At 56.6% G+C, this 21,827-nt stretch overlaps 1 protein-coding gene across 1 annotated transcript; it reads left to right on the top strand.

The window, feature by feature from the left end:
- The first annotated feature begins 1,291 nt into the window (after nt 1-1,291).
- Nucleotides 1,292-16,592, top strand: WNT10A (Wnt family member 10A). Its single transcript, XM_039469919.2, has 4 exons — nt 1,292-1,916; nt 3,002-3,264; nt 11,581-11,960; nt 15,418-16,592. The coding sequence occupies exons 1-4, from the start codon at nt 1,804-1,806 to the stop codon at nt 15,913-15,915; spliced, it is 1,254 nt and encodes a 417-aa protein (XP_039325853.1). The 5' UTR covers nt 1,292-1,803; the 3' UTR covers nt 15,916-16,592.
- Nucleotides 16,593-21,827: the final 5,235 nt, after the last annotated feature.

The following is a 21,827-nucleotide window of genomic DNA, read 5'->3' as shown; positions in this document are numbered from 1 at the left end:
CTGCCCCCACCACCTGACAGTCTGGGGACAAGGAAGGCCCCACACCCTCCTTCAATTCCCTAGGGATGGGCAATTCCAGGAATGGGTCCTTTTTGGTCTCTGAGCCCAGAGGCTCCCATAGTTCTGTCCCTAAGCCAGCAGTGGCTCTCTTCACAGAGGGGTGATCGGGTGGGAAGGATGTATGTGTAGAGTGGGAGGCTTGTGCCCATTTTACAGCAGAGGATGCCGAGGGCACAGGGCAGGAGGAAGATCCACGATCGGGGCCCAGGCTAGCACCATAAACAGAAGGCAGAGCTACCTTTCCCCTACCCTCTGGCTCTCCCCTACCCTTGCCCCATAATGAGGAGGACTCCATTTGGGGTGGAGGGACAAGACGCGATCTCAGCGAGGAGTAGACCTGCGCCAGGAGGCTGGTATGGGGGAGCTCCTAGAGGACCACGTGCAGGTGGGACCAGGGAGGGCCGGGATAAAACTGAGAGTGTCTGCGGGCACAGGCAGACGCACTCAGCGTTGGGGCCGCAGCTGCCACCATGGGAGTCAGGAGAGCTGCGTTGGGTTTTAGCTCTTCCGCTAATTTGCTGTGTGACCCCTCAGAGCCTCGATATTTTCTTGTGAAATAAAGGGGAGCTAAATAAGCTATCTCAAGACCCACTTCTAGGGTTAAAAGGCTTTCTAACGCCTCCTCCCAGGGCGTGCCACCCAGGGCGCTGTGTTCACGCTCACGCATTTTCTGGGGGCCTAACACTGCTGCCCCCACGGGCTCACTGCAGAGACAAGGCAGTCCCCCGAGCCCTGTTCACCAAGGGGTAGAGGGGGTCTCCGTGAGCGGGAGCAGAAGGCACCTGTCTAAGGTAACACAGCAAAGGACAGAAAAAGCCAAAGGCTGACAAACCCCTTTGCAGGAGCCCACACCTGCCTAACAGCAGGCAGGCCCGGGGGAAGTCCCTCCTCTGGTGGGGGAGGCGAAAGAGAGAGGCCAGCCCCTCCGCTCCAGCCCCTGCAGGTGTGTGTGTTGGGGTGGAATGGGGGCGCTCCCCAGCAGCTACGTCTCAGCCAGGCACACACACCTCGCGGTAACACCTCCCCCTCGCCCTCCTCCCACATACACAACCCTGCGCGCTCCACGCCCGGGCATCTTCCCGTGCACGCGCGCCCAGGCCCCAACACCTTTACCCTCCTGCCCTCAGCAGGGCCGCTCCCACCCCGGGTCCCCAGCGGACGCAGTGGCCTCGGGACGCGTACACGCCTCCACGCCCCGCCGCGTGACGTCACATGGGGTAGAGCCCTGAGACACTAAATGGGGGGGCGAGGGGGGAGGAAAGGGAAGGCGGCAGAGCTCCCAGAGCCGGGACAGTCACTCACTCTCCAGGCAGTGGGGCCCAGCACAGACAGCGCCACCCCCGCCAGCCCGCCTCGCAAGCGCAGGCTCCTAGTGCTGCGCTGGAGGGCTCCCTGGCACCCCAGCCTCGCGTCCCCAGCCCGCTGCACCTCCGGGCCCCCCTTACCCTCGAGAGGCACCGGGAGTTGTCGCAGGGGGGCCTCGGGAAATTCCCCGGACCCCTGTGCCAGGAGGTGCCCGGTTCGCCTGCTCTTCACCCCCCGCCCCCCCCGAGGGCGGTGCCCGGGGGTGCTGCCCCATGGAGCGGGGAGGCGGGCGCCGTCTGCTCCCGGAGCCCTGACCCAAGTCGGAGCTGTGTGTCGCAGCCGCCCCGACCCCCCGGCGATCATGCGCCGGTGCCCCTGGCTCTCCAGTCCCACTGGACTGTGAGCCCTCCACTCCCAGCCCTTCAGGGCCTGCGCGCCATGGGCAGCGCCCACCCTCGCCCCTGGCTGCGGCTCCGTCCCCAGCCCCAGCCGCGGCCAGCGCTCTGGGTGCTCCTGTTCTTCCTACTGCTGCTGGCTGCTGCCATGCCCAGGTGAGCCCTCGCCTCATGCTCCGCCCTCCTAGAGAGTTAGGACTGGGGGCCCTGCAGGGGCCTCTGCTCCTCTATCTGGGGTAGAGGACCCTGCAAGGAGGGAGGGACAGGGTCATAGGAAAGTGCTGGTGCCCAACCAAAGACAGTGAGCTCCCTATAAGAGGGGGTTGGATGGTGACAGTATATGGGCCGTCCAGGGAGAAACAGGGCAGTGCCCAGGAGCAGGATGGCAACTAGGAGGGGAGGTGTGTATGGGGGAGCAAGTGCCAGTCTGGAGTTCCTGCCCTGTTGGGGGAAGGCACCCCAACCCCAGGAGTAAGCACAAGCTGCCTCACTCCTTCCTACAGATCAGCCCCAGCTAGGGGCAAGAGTTGGGAGGCTGGAAGAGGGTAGCCTAGGTGGGGTCAGTGAGAGACTGCAGCTGCAAGAGCTATGAGAGAGAGAGAGAGAGAGAGAGAGAGAGAGAGAGAAAGAGAGAGAGAGAGTGTGTATGTGTATGTGTGTTCAATCGAGCCCAGGATCCCAGCAAACTGTGTTGGTAAGTAGACAAAAACAATAGTTTTGTCTGTGTGCCCATGTGTGCATGCGAGAGCTCATGGGTCAGTGTATGCTAAGCTGAACACATGTGTAAATGTGAGTGTCTGATTGTGTGTGTTTGTGTACTATGATGAAGTGTGCATGTGTGCAAGTGTGCTGGGGTTGGATTTGTGTGTCCACCGCAATGTGTGTGGAAGTGTGTCTGTGTGAATGTGACTGTCTGAAACATACCTGTGGGAGTGGGCTCCTGGGGGACTCTGTGTGTATGTGCTTATGCTGGGGATGCACATAGGAAATACTGTGTCTACAGGCATGGGGATGGTGTGTGTGTTTGCATGTTTACCTGTGTGGGTGTGCAGCTAGCTGGGTGAGTTGCGTTGGGCTGGATGATTGTGAGGGGGTCAAGGAAAGAGGAACGTGGGCCACCATGCAGAAGCAGAGGTTGGAATAGGGAGTGACTGTGGCCTTTGGGACAGTGTGTGTGTTGTTAGATGGGGTTCACCTGGTCCCCCCGAAACACTTACCCACTCCACCCCACATGTCTGCAGGTCAGCACCCAATGACATTCTGGACCTCCGCCTCCCCCCGGAGCCCGTGCTCAATGCCAACACGGTGTGCCTAACGTTGCCAGGCCTGAGCCGGAGGCAGATGGAGGTGTGTGTGCGTCACCCTGACGTGGCTGCCTCAGCCATACAGGGGATCCAGATCGCCATCCACGAATGCCAACACCAATTCCGGGACCAGCGCTGGAACTGCTCAAGCCTGGAGACTCGAAACAAGATCCCCTATGACAGTCCCATCTTCAGCAGAGGTAGCTGCCCCTCGCCCCTGCCCCTATCTGCCCCATCCAGCATCTCCACCTCAGAATTCATTCCCAGCCATTTCTAACCCACTGCCTCAAGCTGGCATCCCCCCACCCCCACGTGCCCATCTGCTGGCCATGCTGCTCGCCTTCATCTTTCTGGTCTCAGAAAGGCCATGAGGGCAGAGAAATGGGGCAGTGTGGCTCCAGACTGGGCTGTGTGGGCTGAGGTTGGCAGGTTCCATGCCTGAGAACTGGACTCCTGGGTCATCCTGCCCTATCACCGACACTGCATATCTCAAGCCCAGGAAATATCTGTACCTGTCGCTTGCCTCTACTTACCCTCTACTTAGCAAACCGCATTTAGGATAGGGAGTCGGTGAGGAAGAACCCAGAGTCAGCATGAGGAGGGGTTGATGACTTCGCCCAATGGTGCAGGTGGGGGCAGTCTGGACAGGTAAAGAGTCTGCACTTCTGCAAAGCTCCTCTCGGTGGGAGACACCACCGGCCCGTGTGTCATTCCTGCGGCCTCTGGAAAACCCTCTCTGAATCAGAGGTGCTGGGTGTGTGTGTGTCCCTGTGTTGCGGCTCCTGCCGGCAGGCCCGGAAGTCCTGTCAACCCCGCTTCCCCTCGCCCATTCCCTGTCCTCCCTCCTGGACTTCTGGATGACCCATCCGGACAATCCCTAGATTGGCTTGGGCTGGAGATGGCAGGAGGTTTTGTCACTCACTTCCGCTCACAACCGCCTCCTGGCCTGGTCTCTCAAATCTTTTGGGAAAGACGGGCCCTGCCTCTGGGATGGGCCTAGCTGGGTATCTATCTCCTCCTCTCAGTGGCCTGGGTGGGACATTCTGGGCACCTGTAGCCCTAGCTCCTTAGGTCTTGTCCAATTTTTAGTGGATGTGGAGGGAGAGGGGTACCAAACACCTTGTAGCCTTGGGTCTTGAGGCTTCTGGGGGAGTCAGGCTGTACCCCAAATTCGGAAAACTCAGCCGCGGCCTTTCCCTTTCACACCAGGACTCCTGGTTGCATCCCTTGGGCCCCCATGTCAGGGGCCACCCCAGCCTCCACCAGCCCAGCCCCAGGCCCTCCGCCCCGCCCCGCCCCCGCGCGCTCCCTCCTCTCTCCCCCGCGCGCCCCGGGCGCTGTTTCTACCCGGCCGAGCCCAGCCCGACGCGTGTGGCGGCATGCAGCCGCGAACTAATCCCCGCGGGCCGCGGCAGACGGCTCCCGGCCCCAGCCGCGCCGCTCTCAGAGGGCGCCCCCCGCCCTGCCCCGGGCTCCCCCCCCGCCTCCCGCCCGCTGCCGCCCCGCCGCAGCCCGAGCCCCTCCAGTCAGCCGTCCAGGAGCTGCTGCCCAGGACCCCCCGGGCCTGCCCAGCTCGGACCGCACGCCCTTCCCTGCCCCGCCGCCCGCGCGCCGACACGAAGTGACAGGCCTCGGCACCATTCACACCCTGGCCTGGCTGGGCCGGCGCTCTCCGCTGCCGCGCGTCCGCTCCTACCCTCGGGTTTCTAGGTCGTCCGCGCTCCTAGCAGCTGCGGTTCCCTCCAGGGCCCTCGGGGCCCCCGGGAGGACTCTGGCTTTGGTTTCTGCCCGCTGGGGACTGGAGTAGGCGCTGAGGTTCTCACTCCTGCCGCTTCAGGTTAGGCAAGACAAGCTCTGCATCCATCTCCTAGGCCCCGGGGTCCCTGCTGTCCTCCTGTTCCCTCTAGACCGAGTGAACCCAGGTCCCCTGAGTGGCTCTCTGGGTCAGGCCCGCGCGGTCTGCTGAAGGATCTTGGGGTCTTTGAAGCCTGGGGGAGAGTTCAGAGCGGCAGAACAGCCCGGGGCTGGCTGGGTGCCAGGCGCTCCTGGGTTCACCTGCAGTTTAATAAGCACGAGGTGAGCTGGGGGGACGGGTGGTAGGGGGAGGTTAGGGATGGAGAGGGACGACTTGCCGGGGCTAGCCAGGGCAGGGAGGCGCCCAGCATGCGGAGGGAGTGGGACAGTGGCTGCCAGGCTCCAGCCGCAGAGGCAAGGCTGGGCATTTTCCCTGGGCCTCAGGACACTGGCCTATCTCTGTGGCTTCCGCTCCACATCGATGCCCCTCAGTGCCACACCTCACACCTCGCTTCCACCTCTGGCTTCTCAGAAGGGACTCTGGGCTTCTGAAAAGAAATCTGCCACTCCTCTCTCCATTGGCCACCGCTGCACCCCCGACTCCACCTGCAGGTTCAGCCTTCTGGGGGGCAGCCATTTCTCAGTCCATCCTGGCCCATCTTCTGGAGGACTAGCTAAATTGGAATCCTATGAAGCCACTCACTGTGTCAGCCAGCTCCTGGTCTACTTCCACCAGGCATCTCCCTTCTTTTCAAGTCATGGATTGTCCATTGTGTGGGCTCAGGTGACCTCTGTTTCCTCCAAGTGGAATATCTGAGTGCTGACCTCTTTTCTGACCCAGGTTATCAGTTGGTGAGGGTCCTCTTAAATGTGGATTCTGTCATGTTTAAACTTCAGACACTGCTTGGGTGGGGGTCCTGGCTCCCTTGGGCCTTCTTTGATGCCTATCGTCATCTAATTGTCCTGACACCATCCCTGATATGAGCTAAGCTGGAGGGATGGGGTTTTGACAGAGGGCAGGGCAAGAGGGCTTGAGCATCTGTAGTGGACAAGCCTGAGAAGGTGAGGCATGCAACAAGGTTTTACCCAGCCAAAGAGAGGGGGTGAATGGGTGCTGGAGCCTAGGCCACGGGGGACAGGGACAGGGGCTTCCCATGGGAATAGAGAGGGTCAGAAAAACCTGTGAGAGGCCCCCAAGCCCATGCTGGCTGCTTCACCTAGTCCAGGAGCAGCAGTGACCTTAGAGCCAGTGGCAGTGGTAGCCCCAGCTTTTTGTACTAAGAACCTAGATGGCTGGTGCCTGGGCTGGGTGCTGGGCAGAACATCTGTTAGAGGGGCGTGCCTCAGTGTGAGGAACAGAGACTGCCTTCTTCTCTCACTGAGTACATGAGGGAAATTTGAGGAGGGGCTGCAGGGAGCTGGGCTCAGCACTGGAATGAGAGGGGAGGAGAGGTCAGGGAGAGGCTTGATGGAGGGAAGTGTAGTAGATTCACACAGCAGTTCCTGGGAGCTCCCACGTGAGTTTAGGTACTGTCTTTCCTAAGGCCCAGACCCATTTGGAATGGATGGAAAGAGGGAGCGTGAGGCCCACAGCCAGGCTCCCAGCCAGGGGAAGCCAGCAGTGTGGGCTTCCAGGCTCTGCTCTCCATGGCCCTGGCCTAATTTTCTCCCACCTACATTTTACATTCATCCTCTTGGTTTTATGCCTAAGGCATCCAGGGATGGGAGTGGTGCTCAGATGGGGAAACCAAGGCATGGAGTACTCATGGGTACTCATATCCCAGGATCACCTAAGGTTCTGTTATTCTAATGATACCCAATTAATTAGCCAACATATACTAAGCACCTGCTGTGTGTTAGTATATGTCGGCTAATTAATTGGGTATCATTAGGATCTACAGGATTTTATCCATGTTTTAGGATCTTCCAACAGTCCCCATGTGGTAGGTCCTATTCTTATTCTCATTTTGTAAATGAAACTAAGAGAAGTTGGGTAACTTGCCATTAGTTACACAGCTTGAAAGTGAGCTGTGGAGATAGAAGTCAAATGCCGGCCAGCTGACTTTAAAGCTTGCACCCAATCCCCTTCTATACCATCTCGCAGATTACAAGGCCAACACAAAGTCCCGCTGTGTACCCAGAGAGGTGAGCTGGTGTAATGGGGGAGCATGCCAAGAAATGAAACTGACATGTGTATGTGCGCATGCACACACACACGCACATGCCAAACACCTACTCCTGTTTTTGCATATGTGTGGCTCCATTCAGTGTCACGCCTAAGTGTTCCCACATGCACACCAGTCTCTCTCTCTCTCCCCAGGCACATGAGCAATGCACAGATTATTTGCATGGAGAGAATGGAGACCAGACCTCTCCCCTTCCCTCCCTCTTTGACTTGAATGGGTAGGGCTCAAGCTTCTCTAACCCCTTCTAGTTCCCATTGGCTCCTGAATCCTCTCTCCTGTACCCTCCCTTGCTCTCCAAACCTCCTCCCCCAGCCCCTTCCCAGCCTTTGGCTCCTGCAGCCTGTAGCAGCAGCTGACTCCACTTAGATGCTGGCAGTCCCTGTCCCAGATCAAAGGCAGGGCGGCTAATTGTGTGTCTTAACGAGCCCCCTGCCTCCCTGCTCCGGGCAGCCCAGCTGGCCATGGCCCCACCCCGTTCCCCCTCCAGCTGGCCAGATGGCACAGTGCCTGCGTCTGCCCCAGACAGTTGGGGCCAGGACCGAAACTGGGGCCCTGAGCAGGAGCTGGGGGCAGACCCAGTGGGCTGGACTTCTATGAGGCCTGGATACTTGCAGCTGAGGGTGGCCACACAGGCCCTGTCTTGTCACCTCTACACGTGGCGATGACACAGTTAGAGGCCACAGGGTGACGTAGAGAGGTGTCTTTAGCTGTGTGGGGTAGGGGTGTTCTCTGCAGCTGTGGGCTATGTTTCTCCAGCTCTCCCCAGGCTTACCCTGAAATGTGACAGGGCCTAGAAGATGGTGATTGGCCCTGCACACCTCCCTGGACCAGCCTCATCCTCTTTCCTGGTGCTATGCACAGACAAGACGATGGGAACTAGAAAATGAGCTATCTGGCTTTCTTTCTCGCAGCAGGACTCCCTTGGAGTCACACATCCCTCAGTGAAAAGATGCCAGCTTTCTGGAAGCTGGGAGAGCTGGGTCTGGATACAGCTCCATACCCCTGTGACCGGTTTTCTCCTTTTGCATAATGTGTGTGTGTGTTTGTGTTTGGTAGTGGTGGCAGTGTCTGTGTGGAGGTGATTTCTGAGGCCTGGCTGCCTCTGGAGGTCTGAGTATTGCCATGTGTCCTAGGAGGTGGCTGATGACTCCCCAGCAATAAGAGAAGTCCTCAGAGTTCCACAGATAAAAGGCAAGGGATAAATGCAGGGTGTGCTTCCCAGGAGCTTGGTTCCATCCTCCTTCCCCTTAGGTTCCACTGCCCCAGGGCAGTTTCTACTCCTCTGCAGCTTCTGCTAATTCTCAGCATCTCCATGGAAGGCTCCAGCCCAAACCCCATCCCCTCTTCTCTGCTCATAGCTGAGCTCCTTATGGAAAAATATACTGAGATGCCATGAGCTGGAAAGAGAGAGGGACAGTCTGCTTCATGGGCGTCTGGTGGCCCAAGTGACTTATTCTAAATGGGTCATGAGCTGCTGGGCTTTGTCCCAAAACAAAAAACAATGACCCCAAAAATGCAGCAGGAGTGACTGAGGTCAGATAGCAGAAAGAACGTCTCGATAATGGCTAATATTTGAGTAATACGTAATTAGTAAGGCACTATTCTAAGCACTTTAAGTTTATCAATTCATTTAATTCTTGGGACAGCAATGAGGCAGATAATAGCCTTATTTTACAGATGAGGAAACTGAGGCACAGGGAGGTTATGTCACTCGGCCAAGGTCACTATTAGTAGCTAGTAAGTGGAAGAGCCAAGATTTGAAGCAAACCGGTTTCAGGAATCAGTTGTGGTTTTTTTTGAGATGGAGTCTTGCTCTGTCGCCCAGGCCAAAGTGCAATGGTGTGAGGCTCACTGCAACCTCTACCTCCTGGGTTCAAGCGATTCTCCTGCCTCAGCCTCCTGAGTAGCTGAAATTACAAGCATGCACCACCACCCCTGGCTAATTTTTGTATTTTTAGTAGAGATGGGGTTTCACCATATTGGCCAGGCTGGTCTCAAATTCCTGACCTCAGGTGATCTGCCCACCTTCGCCTCCCAAAGTGCTGGGATTACAGGCGTGAGCCACTGTGCCCAGCCAGGAATCAGCTCTTAACTACTAAACAGCATGGCTTTGTTTTTGTTTTTGTTTTTGTTTTTGTTTTGGCAGGAAGGGGAGAACAAGGCTCTGTGATGCAGGGGGTAAGGATTAAGGTGGGATTGGCTTAGGGCCTCTGGCTTCTCTTGCTGCCTGCCCTCTCTCTGGTGTGTCGGCGATTTGTACCAGAACTTGTTCCTAGCTGGTCCTTTCTCAGATGCAGAATAAGTAAGAGGTAGCCTGCAGGTCTGAGAGTGGGACCCTCCTTTGCAAGTAGGGTCTCTGGGAACACCCCCTGCCACAGGTCTAGGTCTTCCCAGAGGATGGCTCAGGCTGGAGCACCAAGACAGAAGGCAGTGTGGACAAGCTAGTGGCCAGGTCGGCCCAGCCGCAGGCCCTAAGAGTGGCTTGGTCAGCAAGAGTCTGTGCCTCCTGAGCCATCTGGTGTCTGCCTTAGCTTACCTTTCTCTCTCAATGTTCAACACTACTATGTGCAAGAGCCTGGACTCCCCTCTAGTGTCTCTCCAACAGGCAAGGTGGCTGGGTAGTGCCCATTTCTGAGTGGCTTTCAGGGATGTCCTGTGGACAAGGAAGGGGAAGCTCTGCTGACCCATTTCTCTACCTCTGGGGTATGGCCATTAGGGAGGGTCCTATACTGGGCCTAAGATGGGCATATACCCAGCAGGCTGCCTTGGGCAGGGAGCATTAGGAGCTGACTATCCCTCTTACTTACTCTACTGCCCAATGACATCTCCTGAGGCCTGGAATTCCATCATTGGCAATTTATTCTTTTTTTTCCCCCAAAATTGTGTACAGTTTATTTTATGAAATATCATTTATTTATTTCAATAGGTTTTGGGGAACAGGTGGTGTTTGGTTGAATAAGTTCTTTAGTGGTGATTTCTGAGATTTTGGTGCACCCTTCACATGAGCAGTGTACACTGTACCCAATGTGTAGTCTTTTATCCCTCTCTTCACACCCACCCTTTCCCAGAGTACCCAAAGAAGTCCAACGTGTCATTCTTTTTTTTGAGACGGAGTCTCACTCTGTGGCCCAGGCTGGAGTGCAGTGGCATGATCTCAGCTCACTGCAACCTCTGCCTTTCAGGTTCAAGTGATTCTCCTGCCTCAGCCTCCTGAGTAGCTGGGACTACAGGTGTGTGCCACCATGCCTGGCTAATATTTGTATTTTTTAGTAGAAACAAGGTTTCGCCATATTGGACAGGCTGGTCTCGAACTCCTGACCTTGTGATCTGCCCGCCTCGGCCTCCTAAAGTGCTGGGATTACAAGCGTGAGCTGCCGTGCCCAGCCCAATATATCATTCTTATGCCTTTGCATCTTCATAGCTTAGCCCCGACTTATAAGTGAGAGTACATGATGTTTGGTTTTCCATTCCTGAGTTACTTAGAATAATAGTTTCAAATTCCATCCAGGTTGCTATGAATGCCATTATTTTGTTCCTTTTTATGGCTGAGGAGTATTCCATGGCATGTATACACCACAATTTCTTTATCCACTCGTTGATTGATGGACATTTGGGCTGGTACCATATTTTTGTAATTACAAATTGTGCTGCTATGAACATGTGTGTGCAAGGATCTTTTTCATATAATAACTTCTTTTCCTCTGGGTTAGATACCCAGTAGTGGGATTGCTGGATCAAATGGTAGTTCTACTTCTGTACTAGTTTACATTCCTACCACATTGTCATTAGCAGCATCACTGGCACTGTATTCTTTTTTTTTTTTTTTTTTAAGAAGGAGTCTGGCTCTGTTGTCAGGCTGGAGTGCAGTGGTGCAATCTCAGCTCACTGCAACCTCTGCTTCCTGGGTTCAAGCGATTCCCCTGCCTCAGCCTCCCAAGTAGCTGGGACTACAGGCACACACCACCACATCCAACTAATTTTTTTTGTATTTTAGTAGATACGGAGTTTCACCATATTGGCCAGGATGATCTGGATCTCCTGACCTCGTGATCCACCCGCCTCGGCCTCCCAAAGTGCTGGGATTACAGGCGTGAGCCACCTTGCCCGGCCAATGTATTCTTTAGATTAAATGTTGCCCTCATTCTGTGGGCTTATTTTAAAATTGCGGATACCACTGTGAGAGGTAATAGATTAAATCCTTTACTGTAAAAAGAATGTTTGCCAGATACTTTCTGCCCTATAGAAGAGATGTAGACATACAAACTCTGAGTTTGCTAAAAGTGATGTTAAGGAACAGGAGGAGGGAGTAAAAAGGCAGAGGGCTATTGGGAAACTGCCCCTCCATCCCACCAGGTCCCGTGTGCAGAACAACTGGCTTCTGGTGTGATTTCTGCCCTTCTTTGACTCTGTGCCCTTGTGCCAGACTGTCCTGCATACTTGGCCTCAGTCTCTTCTGGGAATAATGAGAAGGGTAGGCTGGAGAATGGGGTATCGAGGCCCCTCCAGAGTCCATGTGTTCTGGGTCTTTAATCACAGGTTTCCGAGAGAGTGCTTTTGCCTATGCCATCGCAGCAGCTGGTGTGGTGCACGCGGTGTCCAATGCGTGTGCCCTAGGCAAACTGAAGGCTTGCGGCTGCGATGCATCCCGGCGAGGGGACGAGGAGGCCTTCCGTAGGAAGCTGCACCGCCTGCAACTGGACGCACTGCAGCGTGGTAAGGGCCTGAGCCATGGGGTCCCGGAACACCCAGCCCTGCCCACAGCCAGCCCAGGCCTGCAGGACTCCTGGGAGTGGGGCGGCTGCAGCCCTGACATGGGCTTCGGGGAACGCTTCTCTAAGGACTTTCTGGACTCCCGGGAGCCTCACAGAGACATCCATGCGAGAATGAGGCTTCACAACAACCGAGTCGGGAGGCAGGTGAGAGCCCCGCCCCCTGGGTTCGCTTCAAATCCCTTTGCCTAGGGCCTACCCCTTGCCCAGGCACGTGCCACCTTGGCAATCTTCTCATTGACCCTGTCTAACTCATTCAGCAAACATGCATTGAGTATGTACTGTGCACCAGGCACTGGACTAGGCCTGTGGATACAGGGCTGAAAGGAGCCCTGCTGCCCCGGATCAGCACACCACCTGCTGAGCAACCTGCCTCTCCTATTTCCTCGGGTGATCACCCAGGAGAAAGGACAGGGCCCGCAGTCAGGACTGCAGGAGTCTAGGCCTGGCGCTGCCATCTGACTCCCCCACTATCTAGTTGAACTAGATCGTCTCTAAGGTTCCCCTCTACAATGCTAATGTTCCATGATCCGGTGATCTCCTCTCCCAGCCTTTCTGTGCAGTCTAGAATGAGAGATTCCTGCAAAGTAAGGGGTGTAAGTGAAGTTCCTAGGGGCCACTGTGGAACTGTGTTATGGTGCCTTCCTCCTTGGTCTTCTGCCCTCAAATCCTACTACCTCAAAGCTCATTCATTAAAAATAAACTAAATGCATACACACATACATTAAAAAAAAAAAACAGAAGAAGGAAAGAAAGTGAGACTAGCCTTCATTTACTGTCTTGAGAATTTTCCTACATATTAGCCTATTTTTTTTGTTTTTTGTTTTTTTTTTTGAGATGGAGTCTCACTCTATCACCCAGGCTGGAGTGCAGCGGTGCACTCTTGGCTCACTGCTACCTCTGCCAACCAGGTTCAAGTGATTCTCCTGCCTCAGCCTCCCAAGTAGCTGGAATTACAGGCACCTGCCACCGTGCCTGGCTAATTTTTGAATTTTTAGTAGAGATGGGGTTTCACCATCTTGGCCAGGCTGGTCTTAAACTCCTGACATCACGATCTACCCACCTTGGCCTCCCAAAGTGCTGGGATTACAGGTGTGAGCCACTGCACCTGGCCCATATTAGCCTGCTTAATCCTTACAACTACTTATGAAGTGGGCACTGTTATTAACCTTATGTTGAGATATGGAAACCGAGGCACAGATTGACCAAGAAGTTTGTCCAAGATGATGCAACTAGTGAGAAGGTGGCCCAGGCAGGACTCAACCCCAGGCAGCTGACCTCTGAGCCTGTGCTCTTTTATTCTACAGCAGGCATCCCCAAACTACGGCCCATGCAGCCTCCTGAGGCCGTTTATCCGGCCCCCTGCCGCACTTCAGGAAGAGGCACCTCTTTCGTTGGTGGTCAGTGAGAAGAGCACAGTATGTGGAGGGACAGTGAACCGGCCCCCGTGTAAAAAGTTTGGGGATGCCTGTTCTACAGCGTTGAGTCCACACTCAGATACTTTGTTGGCTGTCATGGTAGCTCAGCACCATCCTTTCCTGAACATTCTGTCTCCATCATCCCTTCTCTTTTTTTTTTTTTTTTTTTTTTTTTTTTGAGACAGAGTGTCGCTCTTGTTACCCAGGCTGGAGTGCAATGGCGCGATCTCGGCTCACCGCAACCTCCGCCTCCTGGGTTCAGGCAATTCTCCTGCCTCAGCCTCCTGAGTAGCTGGGACTACAGGCACGCGCCACCATGCCCAGCTAATTTTTTTTTGTATTTTTAGTAGAGACGGGGTTTCACCACATTGACCAGGATGGTCTCGAACTCTCGACCTCGTGATCCACCTGCCTCGGCCTCCCAAAGTACTGGGATTACAGGCTTGAGCCACCGCGCCGGCCATCCCTTCTCTTGACTCTGCCCAGCCTGCTGAGGCCTTTTCCCTGGCTTCCTCTCATTCTGGCTGGCACTTTACCATCTCACTTGTCTTTTCATTTGGCTTCTTTTTTTTTTTTTTTTTTTTTTGAGACAGAGTCTTGTTCTGTCACCAGGCTGGAATGCAGTGGTGTGATCTCAGGTCACTGCAACCTTCACCTCCCAGGTTCTAGCGATTCTCCTGCCTCAGCCTCCTGAGTAGCTGGGACTACAGGTGCTACCATACCCAGCTAATTTTTGTATTTTTAGTAGAGACGAGGTTTCACCCTGTTAGCCAGAATGATCTCGATCTTTTGACCTCGTGATCTGCCCGCCTTGGCCTCCCAAAGTGCTGGAATTACAGGCATGAGCCACTGCAACCGTCCTCTCTTGGTCTCTTAGCCTACGATGAGTCGTTTCTTCCTGCACAAAGACTCCAAGCTGATTCAGCAATTCCCATTTTGACTTAGAGGTGGGGTAAACTGAGGCACACTTAGCCTGGGGTCATGTCCAGCTCCCACCCAGCCTGCCCTGTACAGCTCTTTTCCCAAGCTTCACCACCATCCCAGCCCATACCAATGGTGCCTCCTCCCCCTCCTCGTTAAACTGGTTAATTAATGGCTGCTGCCCGTGGGAAGCAGATGTTCTGGAGCTGCTGGCCTGGGGAGGCACCGGGCTGGTTCCCACGTGGTGCTGACAGCACAGGCTGCGCATGCCCACTGTGGAGCCCTTTCAGACCTCGAGGGGAAGGCGCCCTCTCTTACGGCCCCAAGTTTAAGGGCCCTGGTTCATTGCTGTCACTGTCTGCGGGTGTGTTTTTGGAGTGTACTAAAGGAAAGGAGGGGATATGGCCAAATTCTCACAGGGTTTCTGGTGAAAATAACGTCAAAGAGTTCTTAGGGAGGAGACTCTAGAGCAGGCTGTGAGCTGGGTGGAGGGCAGCCAGGTTGTGTTCCCATAACCACCTCCCTTGGAGGCCTGGGAGCCTCTCTCCACTCTTACTGAGCTGGAGAGGCTGGCTCTCTTTTCCGTTCTGTATTCAGGTAGAGCTTTGGTCCCTGTGGTGCTGACTTCCTAGGAGGCACTACGGGTCTCAGCATAGTCAGAATGAGCCCCAGGCAGCATAATCCGGGGCAGTCTCCCCAGCACTTGTCCTCCTCCTTTGGTTCTCTACAAAGAGGCAGGGGAGTGGGAGGGGGAAGGACTGAGAGGGGGACCAAGGCCTTCTCAACCTCACTGAACCCCCCAACACAACACACACACACACACACACACACACACACACACACACACACACACAGAGCCTGGAGCGAGATATACCGGGGCCAGCACCCTCCTGCTCCTGGCCCCTACCCCAGGGGTGGCGGGAGAGGGAATTTCCCTGCTGATTTGGGATCCCCCTTCAGGAAGCAAGAGCCTCCAGCCCCAAGGGCCCCCTGCAGCTGCTGGAAAGGCGGGAAGGAGAGGAGGGGAGCCGGAAGGTGGGAATTCCCCCAGGCCTGGCCCGGTGGGAGGTGGGTGGGAGAGGCAGAGGCAGAGGAGCAGGTACCGGAGTTCTCCTGACTGCCTGGTTGTGGGACCCTCGCTCCGGGCCTCAGCGTTTGCCTCTGTACAATGGGAGTGGGTTTCAGAAGCAGGCCAGGCTCAGCGCTGGGAGGAGGGCAGTGGGGTTGGCTGCCGATGTCACCCCTCACGGTACCTCCCTCCGCAGGCGGTGATGGAGAACATGCGGCGGAAGTGCAAGTGCCACGGCACGTCAGGCAGCTGCCAGCTCAAGACGTGCTGGCAGGTGACGCCCGAGTTCCGCACCGTGGGGGCGCTGCTGCGCAGCCGCTTTCACCGCGCCACGCTCATCCGGCCGCACAACCGCAACGGCGGCCAGCTGGAGCCGGGCCCAGCGGGGGCACCCTCGCCCGCCCCGGGCGCTCCCGGGCCGCGCCGCCGGGCCAGCCCCGCCGACCTGGTCTACTTCGAGAAGTCGCCCGACTTCTGCGAGCGCGAGCCGCGCCTGGACTCGGCGGGCACCGTGGGCCGCCTGTGCAACAAAAGCAGCGCGGGCTCGGATGGCTGCGGCAGCATGTGCTGCGGCCGCGGCCACAACATCCTGCGCCAGACGCGCAGCGAGCGCTGCCACTGCCGTTTCCACTGGTGCTGCTTCGTGGTCTGCGAAGAGTGCCGCATCACCGAGTGGGTCAGCGTCTGCAAGTGAGCGGCCCGGGGTCCCCTGGGCCCTGCTCGAGATCCCCTCCTGGAGCCTGGCACTCTGAGGCTTACGGTCTTGGCCAGGCAGCATCCCCTTGGCTCTTGGGAGAGGAGATTGGACCATATGATCTTATAGGCACGTCCCAGCTCTGAGGTCTGTGATCGCCGGACAGTCCAGGCCTGTCTGAACCCCACCAGTCACTTCTGTGGGCTCTGGGACTAATTGGCCTTCCCCTCCCTCCCCCAAGTCCAGAGAGCTCAGTTGGGCTGGGGGTTGCCCCATACCCTAAAACAAGCGTCAGCCAGGCAGCCCCTCAGTCTGTCCATCATTTCACCCTTTCCCTGGAGATGGGGTGGTGGAATGAATGGAGGCTGGTGGGCAGAGGAGGATTTAAAAAAAGAAGAAGAAATAGACATAATTGAGCTGAAGTGATTCCGTAGAGGCCCCAGACACCCCCCCCCCATTCCCCTCATAATTCATTTAACAAATATTTATTTTGCACTCTCTTTGCGGCACTCTGGGGGCGGTGGAGTAGGTAGGAACGGCAATACGAGGCACTGGGGCCGCAGATATGAGTAAGTGAGACCCAGCACTTGTCCTCTTGGAGATTACATTCTCGCTGGGGGGAGGCGTAGGCAATAAACAAGTAAATATACAAACAAGGTCATTTCAGACAATGTTATGTGCAGGTTGCTGGGTGTAGGGGGATTTGTGGGGAGTGGGGCTCCTCAGACAATGACACTGGTCAGGGAAGGCCTCTCTGAGTTGATACCCATGCTGGATCCTGCACCTTAGGAGCCATGTAGAGCGCAGGTAAGGGCTTTCCAGGCAGAGGCCATATGAAGGCAGAAAGCGTGAGCTGAGAAAGCTCTCTGCCTGCTGGAGGAACAGCAAAGGGGCCATTGTGAGTCCATTGTGAAGAAGTCAAGGGACAGACTAGCAGGAGAGGTGCTCAGAGGGTGGGCAAAAGTCACATCGTGTGTCTTTCTAAGCCAAGGTAAGGAGTTGGAACTTTATTAAAGAAGAATGGGAACCTTGAGATTCTTAAGCAGGGGAGTGTCATGGTTCGAGTCTCACGTGGATCGCTGATGGGGAACTGGCTGAAGGGGACAAGCTGGCAAGCCAGTGTTGGAATAAAAACCATCTTCTAAGTCAGAGATGGGGCTTGGACTAGTTGGAGGCAGTGGGGATGTGGAGAAGGGCCCTGGTGCCAGAGCTCTAACCGCCCACCTTGTGCCTGAGCCCTCTGCCACAAGCCAGGACGAGTGGCCGTGCCCAGCAGCAACTGTCTGCAGAGACAGGAGGTACTCAGAGGAGTAATCCTGGGCAAGACCCAGCTCAGCCCAGCCCAGCGCCCCGGGGAGCAGGTGGGGCCAGGAGGTGCGGCTGGGAAAAGGGCGGCGGAGGAGGGCCCGGAGACTCACTGTCTGGATTCTGGTCTCTCTGAGTCCAGGCAGGAGAGGCTGGGTATGTAAGTAAGGTGCAGGGGGCACATTCTTCCCGGGCCTTTTGTGCTCCCAGATCCCCATATCAGGGTGCTCCTTAGCGGGTCAGCAATCCCTCCCCACCTTCAGGTCCCTACCAGGACAGTGCGGAGCAGTTTGGTCCAGTGTTGCACTCTCCTCAGCTCTTGGATCTGCTGTTTTTCTGGAACAGACCCTCAAGGAGGAGGGCAGTGGAGAGGGAAGTGAGGTCAGGATCTCAGGGATCCTGGCCTCTTGCTGCTCAAACTTGGGGATCCTGCTGGCTGCCTCAATTTACCGCAGAATAGCAGCCCTCTTAATGAGCCACGCAAGGATGAAGACGTGTTCCTTTCCCCCACTGTCAGCCTGCACAAATCCCCCATATTTTCCACCCGCGACCCACATCTCCCTACCCCTGGGTAGGAGTGAGAAGGAATGGGGGCTCTCTTAGTGATACACTCCAGTAGGCCCACCAGCCTGGAGATTTGCCCCCATGAGCTTGCCCCTCATCTCATCCTCCAATTGTCCACATCCCAGCAGCTCAGAGGCATTCCTATGGCACTGGGCCTTCCAAATGCTCAGCTCTGCTGCTGCTCTGGAGGACAGGGTTTCTTTCCCCATCCCCCAAAAGACAGCCCCACAGGCAGGCGGGTGAGAGTCCCCCAGGAGGAGGGGTAGGCAGGAGCAGCCAGACACACCTGCCTCATTCCTTTCCTCTGGTTCACCTAGGAGAGAGCTGTGGGGGCTGGGTTTTCCACCCCCTTCCTCCCTCCCATCCCAGGGAGGAGGAGAGAAGTGGGGGAAATGGAGGCCTGGGGTTGAGGGGGTGCTGCCATGCCCAGCAGTGTCCACTGCAACATTTGCCCTAGCCTAACCCTCCTCTGCCTTCCAGGCTTAAGGAGGACCAAGTTGGGGGAGGGGAGACTGCAGATGAGAGGTAGAGGATCGGGCCTGGGATAAGAAGGTAGGCACAAAGCCGGGCACGGTGGCTCAAGCCTGTAATCCCAGCACTTTGGGAGGCTGAGGCGGGTGGATCACGAGGTCGAGAGATCGAGACCATCCTGGTCAACATGGTGAAACCCCATCTCTACTAAAAAAATACAAAAAACTAGCTGGGCGTGGTGGCGCGTGCCTGTAATCCCAGCTACTCAGGAGGCTGAGGTAGGAGAATTGCCTGAACCCAGGAGGCGGAGGTTGCGGTGAGCCGAGATCGCGCCATTGCACTCCAGCCTGGGTAACAAGACTGAAACTCCGTCTCAAAAAAAAAAAAAAAAAAAAAAAAAAAAAAAAAAAGGAGGTAGGCACAGCCATGCTACATAGCGTATGTTGAATGCAGAGAGAGGGGTGGGTGGTTGGGTGGGGCAGGAGGCTGGACACAGAGTTGTAGGGAGGGGACATGTTTTAATGACATAAGTCAAGGTGATCTGATATGTGCTAGCCTAGCCTGTGAAGCCCAGAGGCTGACTAGAATTCTGAGACCGAAGCTGACGCCCACAGTTGAAAGTGGGTGTATGGGACTTCATAAGGGACCTAAGGAAAATGTGGAGGTGATGGAGAGTGGGAAAATGGGGTTCAATAGGCACTGGGCTTCTGCCTACTGGATGAAGGTTGAGGCAGGGATCAATAAGCTGACAAGAAATAGGGGAAATGGGCTGGAATAAAGTGGGAGGGTGCAGTTTTGATGGGAAGAAGAACTTGCAACAGCCTGGGATGGACCGAGGGGGTGAGATCTGGAAATGAGAACAGAAGGTGGCTAGAAATCATTCAGAGAAGGAGAGGACCTCCCTTTCTCTGACCTGATAGACGCTAGGCTACCTCCTTGCAGGAGGAAAAAGGAGTCGGAGGAAAGGAACCAACAGAATGAGGGTGGTGGACAGGTCAGAGGCAGTAGTGGGGTTAAGGGTTAGAGGAGGCAGCCAGGCTGGGATGAGATCAGAACGCAGGCATCCTGCTTTGCAGTCACCCAAGGTCCATGGTGGAGGCATTCAAAGGTAGACTTGGAGCTGTAGGAGTGCCCCGGCGGGTGAGAAGCAAGGTCAGGGACATCCCGGAGCTCCCCCTACTTCCCCCAAATTAATGCGCCTTCAGCTAGCCCCCTGCAGGGGGCCTTCCACTTTGGAGCTTGGCCAGGCTGTAGTCACATCCCCCTTCTCTCCTCCTCCCCCCGCTTCTCATGTGGTTGCCGGCAGCTGCCTGCGGTCGCCCCAGCCCCTGCGCTCAAGGCACGGGGACTTTCCAACAGGGGAAAAAATGACTTAATGAGAGTGGGAGCCGGGGGCGGGAGGGACAGGTCCCTGTAATCACCGCTCGGCTGTGGGGCCTGCACTCCTCCGGGCCCTTCCCCGGCTTCCTGCTGCCAGCGCCTCCCTCGGGCTCTGGTGGGGAGGAGGACAAGCTGGCGACTGGGATATCCCTTTTCAGGTGCCAGGCTTTTAGGGGCCCCAGATGCCTTTGCTCCCTAGGCTTGCGGTGCGTGGAAGCTGGGACACCTCATGATTCCTCTCTGGACCTTGTCCTTAAAGTTAGGGCCGCTGAAAAGGAGGTCTCTCCCTGGAGCCTCTAACCCCTGCTGGTGGGCTATGGGGGTATGAGATAGTGAGGGAGCCCTTTACCACTTCGCGGCTGCGCACTTTGGAATGCCCCCGGTTACTGTGGTAACCAGGGCAGCCGAGGTGTGTCCTCGGGGCTGGGAGGCGCCCGCCCCCCTCTTTTCTCGCCGCCCGCGGGGCCAGGCCGGGCCGCTGCGGTGCGCGGGGGTGGGGGTGTGCCGTTACCATGGCAAGGGTGCGCAAGGAGGGCACATTCTTCCCCAGGGTGGGAGCGCCCTGGGGATACAAGAAGGGGGGTAACGGGGGCGGCAGAAAGGGGAGGGGGGTCAGAACGAGGGAGGAGTCTCGGACTAGACTAACCAGGGATTCTGGAGTTTGGGTGGGGAGTTTGGAATCTGCCCCCACCACCCCTGCAGCTCTCCCGAGGCATCCCGCTCCTCCCCCTTTCACCCTCGCTGGGGTTCAACCCCCCCATCACGAAACCCCATTTTCCGGGGAAGGGATCCCTGTCTACCTACCCGAAGGCCTTTGGCTTCTTCCAAAGCCGAGCCTGCGAACCTAAGGGGCCCGTTCCCTTCCCGCGAGTGGAGTTGCAGCCCAGACTGCTGGCCAAAGCCCTGCAATTAAGCCCCTCGCCTGCCCCTGCGCCACCCGCCAGTCCTCCGCTAGGCCGGGTCTGTGCCACCAATTACAGCAGCACGCAGCAGCTGATTACCTGAGTCTGAGCCTGGGGAGCGGCCGGGGGTGGGGACAGCGAGCAGGTCAAGGTGGGGAGGTCCCTGGGATTGTCCCTGGCCCCAGAGACCTTCAGTGGAGCTTCGGACTTAGCGCAGCCTCTTGGCCCCAGACAATATGGGGAGGAGAGGTCTGCTCAGTGCTCCACCCTGCTGTGCCTCAGTTTCTCACTCCTTCAATGCACACCGCACCCCGGAGCAGAAAGAGCTCAGAGACGGTGTGTGTGTGTGTGTGTGTGTGTGTGTGTGTGTGTGTGTGTTGGAGCATCTGGAGTCAAGGGCGGGGTACTCTACAAGGCCTTAAAGTCTAGCTCTCTTTCTCGCTGCAGACTGCTGCGTGAGTCTCTCCTGGCCCCGCGCCACGCCCTGTGGACTCCTCTCGGTCATGCTTAGGCAGCCCAGGGCCGCGGCCAGCCCAGGCCGCGGTGCAGCCCTAGGCTGCACTTTGGTGGGAAGCAGAAAACGGCGACCCCCCTGGGTGGGAGGCGCGCCTCTTCTGAGGGACAGGGGAAGGCAATCTGGGAGTCTGCAGAGCAGCAACAGTGGAGTAATCCACCACTACCCTTGCTCCCTGAGGTCCCTTCTTCGCCCCCCTATCCCCACTCTGCCTGCGGGTCTGCAGGGGCTCGGGTAGGGCTTCGCGCCTCCCGCGGTCCAGCTGTCTACATCTGGCCGGCAGCTGGGAGCCGCCCACCGCGAACTGCTGGGGACACAGCGCCCTCTGTTGGTGAGCAGAGGCGGCGCATCAGCTTTTGGGCCTTGGGGCGCGTATCCCCAGTTAGTTGTGTGGGTCTCGGGTTCAACCCATCCGCCACCCTTTGACCTTGAGAACCACTCCCTCTGCCTCGCGCGGTCCCCAAATCCGACTTCACAGGCCCAGTGCTTCCGCCGGCCGCGGCCTTGCCGGCCCTCTTTCCTCCGTCCCTGTGTGCTTAAGCGACCTAGCCAGCTGTCCACCAACCTTCCATTTTTCTAGTCGTCTCAGAGCTTCGTCCCCAGGTCCTGTGGCACTATCTCTCCGCGCCCAACGTAAAAGTTCTTAAATAGGAACAGGATTACATAAGTCACCGCCCATTTGCTCAATGGAATTCCTTGCCGCGTCCTTAAAAATGAGGCGTTTGAAGTATATTTAGTTTCTGAGACAGTGTTTGCTCTAAATGGATGCTGGGTGG

This window comes from Saimiri boliviensis, chromosome 5 (genome assembly GCF_048565385.1).
Source record: "Saimiri boliviensis isolate mSaiBol1 chromosome 5, mSaiBol1.pri, whole genome shotgun sequence".
Lineage (NCBI taxonomy): Eukaryota > Metazoa > Chordata > Mammalia > Primates > Cebidae > Saimiri > Saimiri boliviensis.
Note: the sequence above shows the minus strand (reverse complement) of the source record. Positions and strands in the feature narration are given on the sequence as shown.

What these genes read in the sequence shown, in the direction of transcription:
- WNT10A (XM_039469919.2), top strand. Translation starts at nt 1,804, where the DNA reads ATGGGCAGCGCCCACCCTCGCCCCTGGCTGCGGCTCCGTCCCCAGCCC. An exon ending in CTGGCTGCTGCCATGCCCAG is followed by an intron (nt 1,917 to 3,001) that starts GTGAGCCCTCGC and finishes ACATGTCTGCAG; the next exon opens with GTCAGCACCCAATGACATTC. An exon ending in ACAACCGAGTCGGGAGGCAG is followed by an intron (nt 11,961 to 15,417) that starts GTGAGAGCCCCG and finishes CTCCCTCCGCAG; the next exon opens with GCGGTGATGGAGAACATGCG.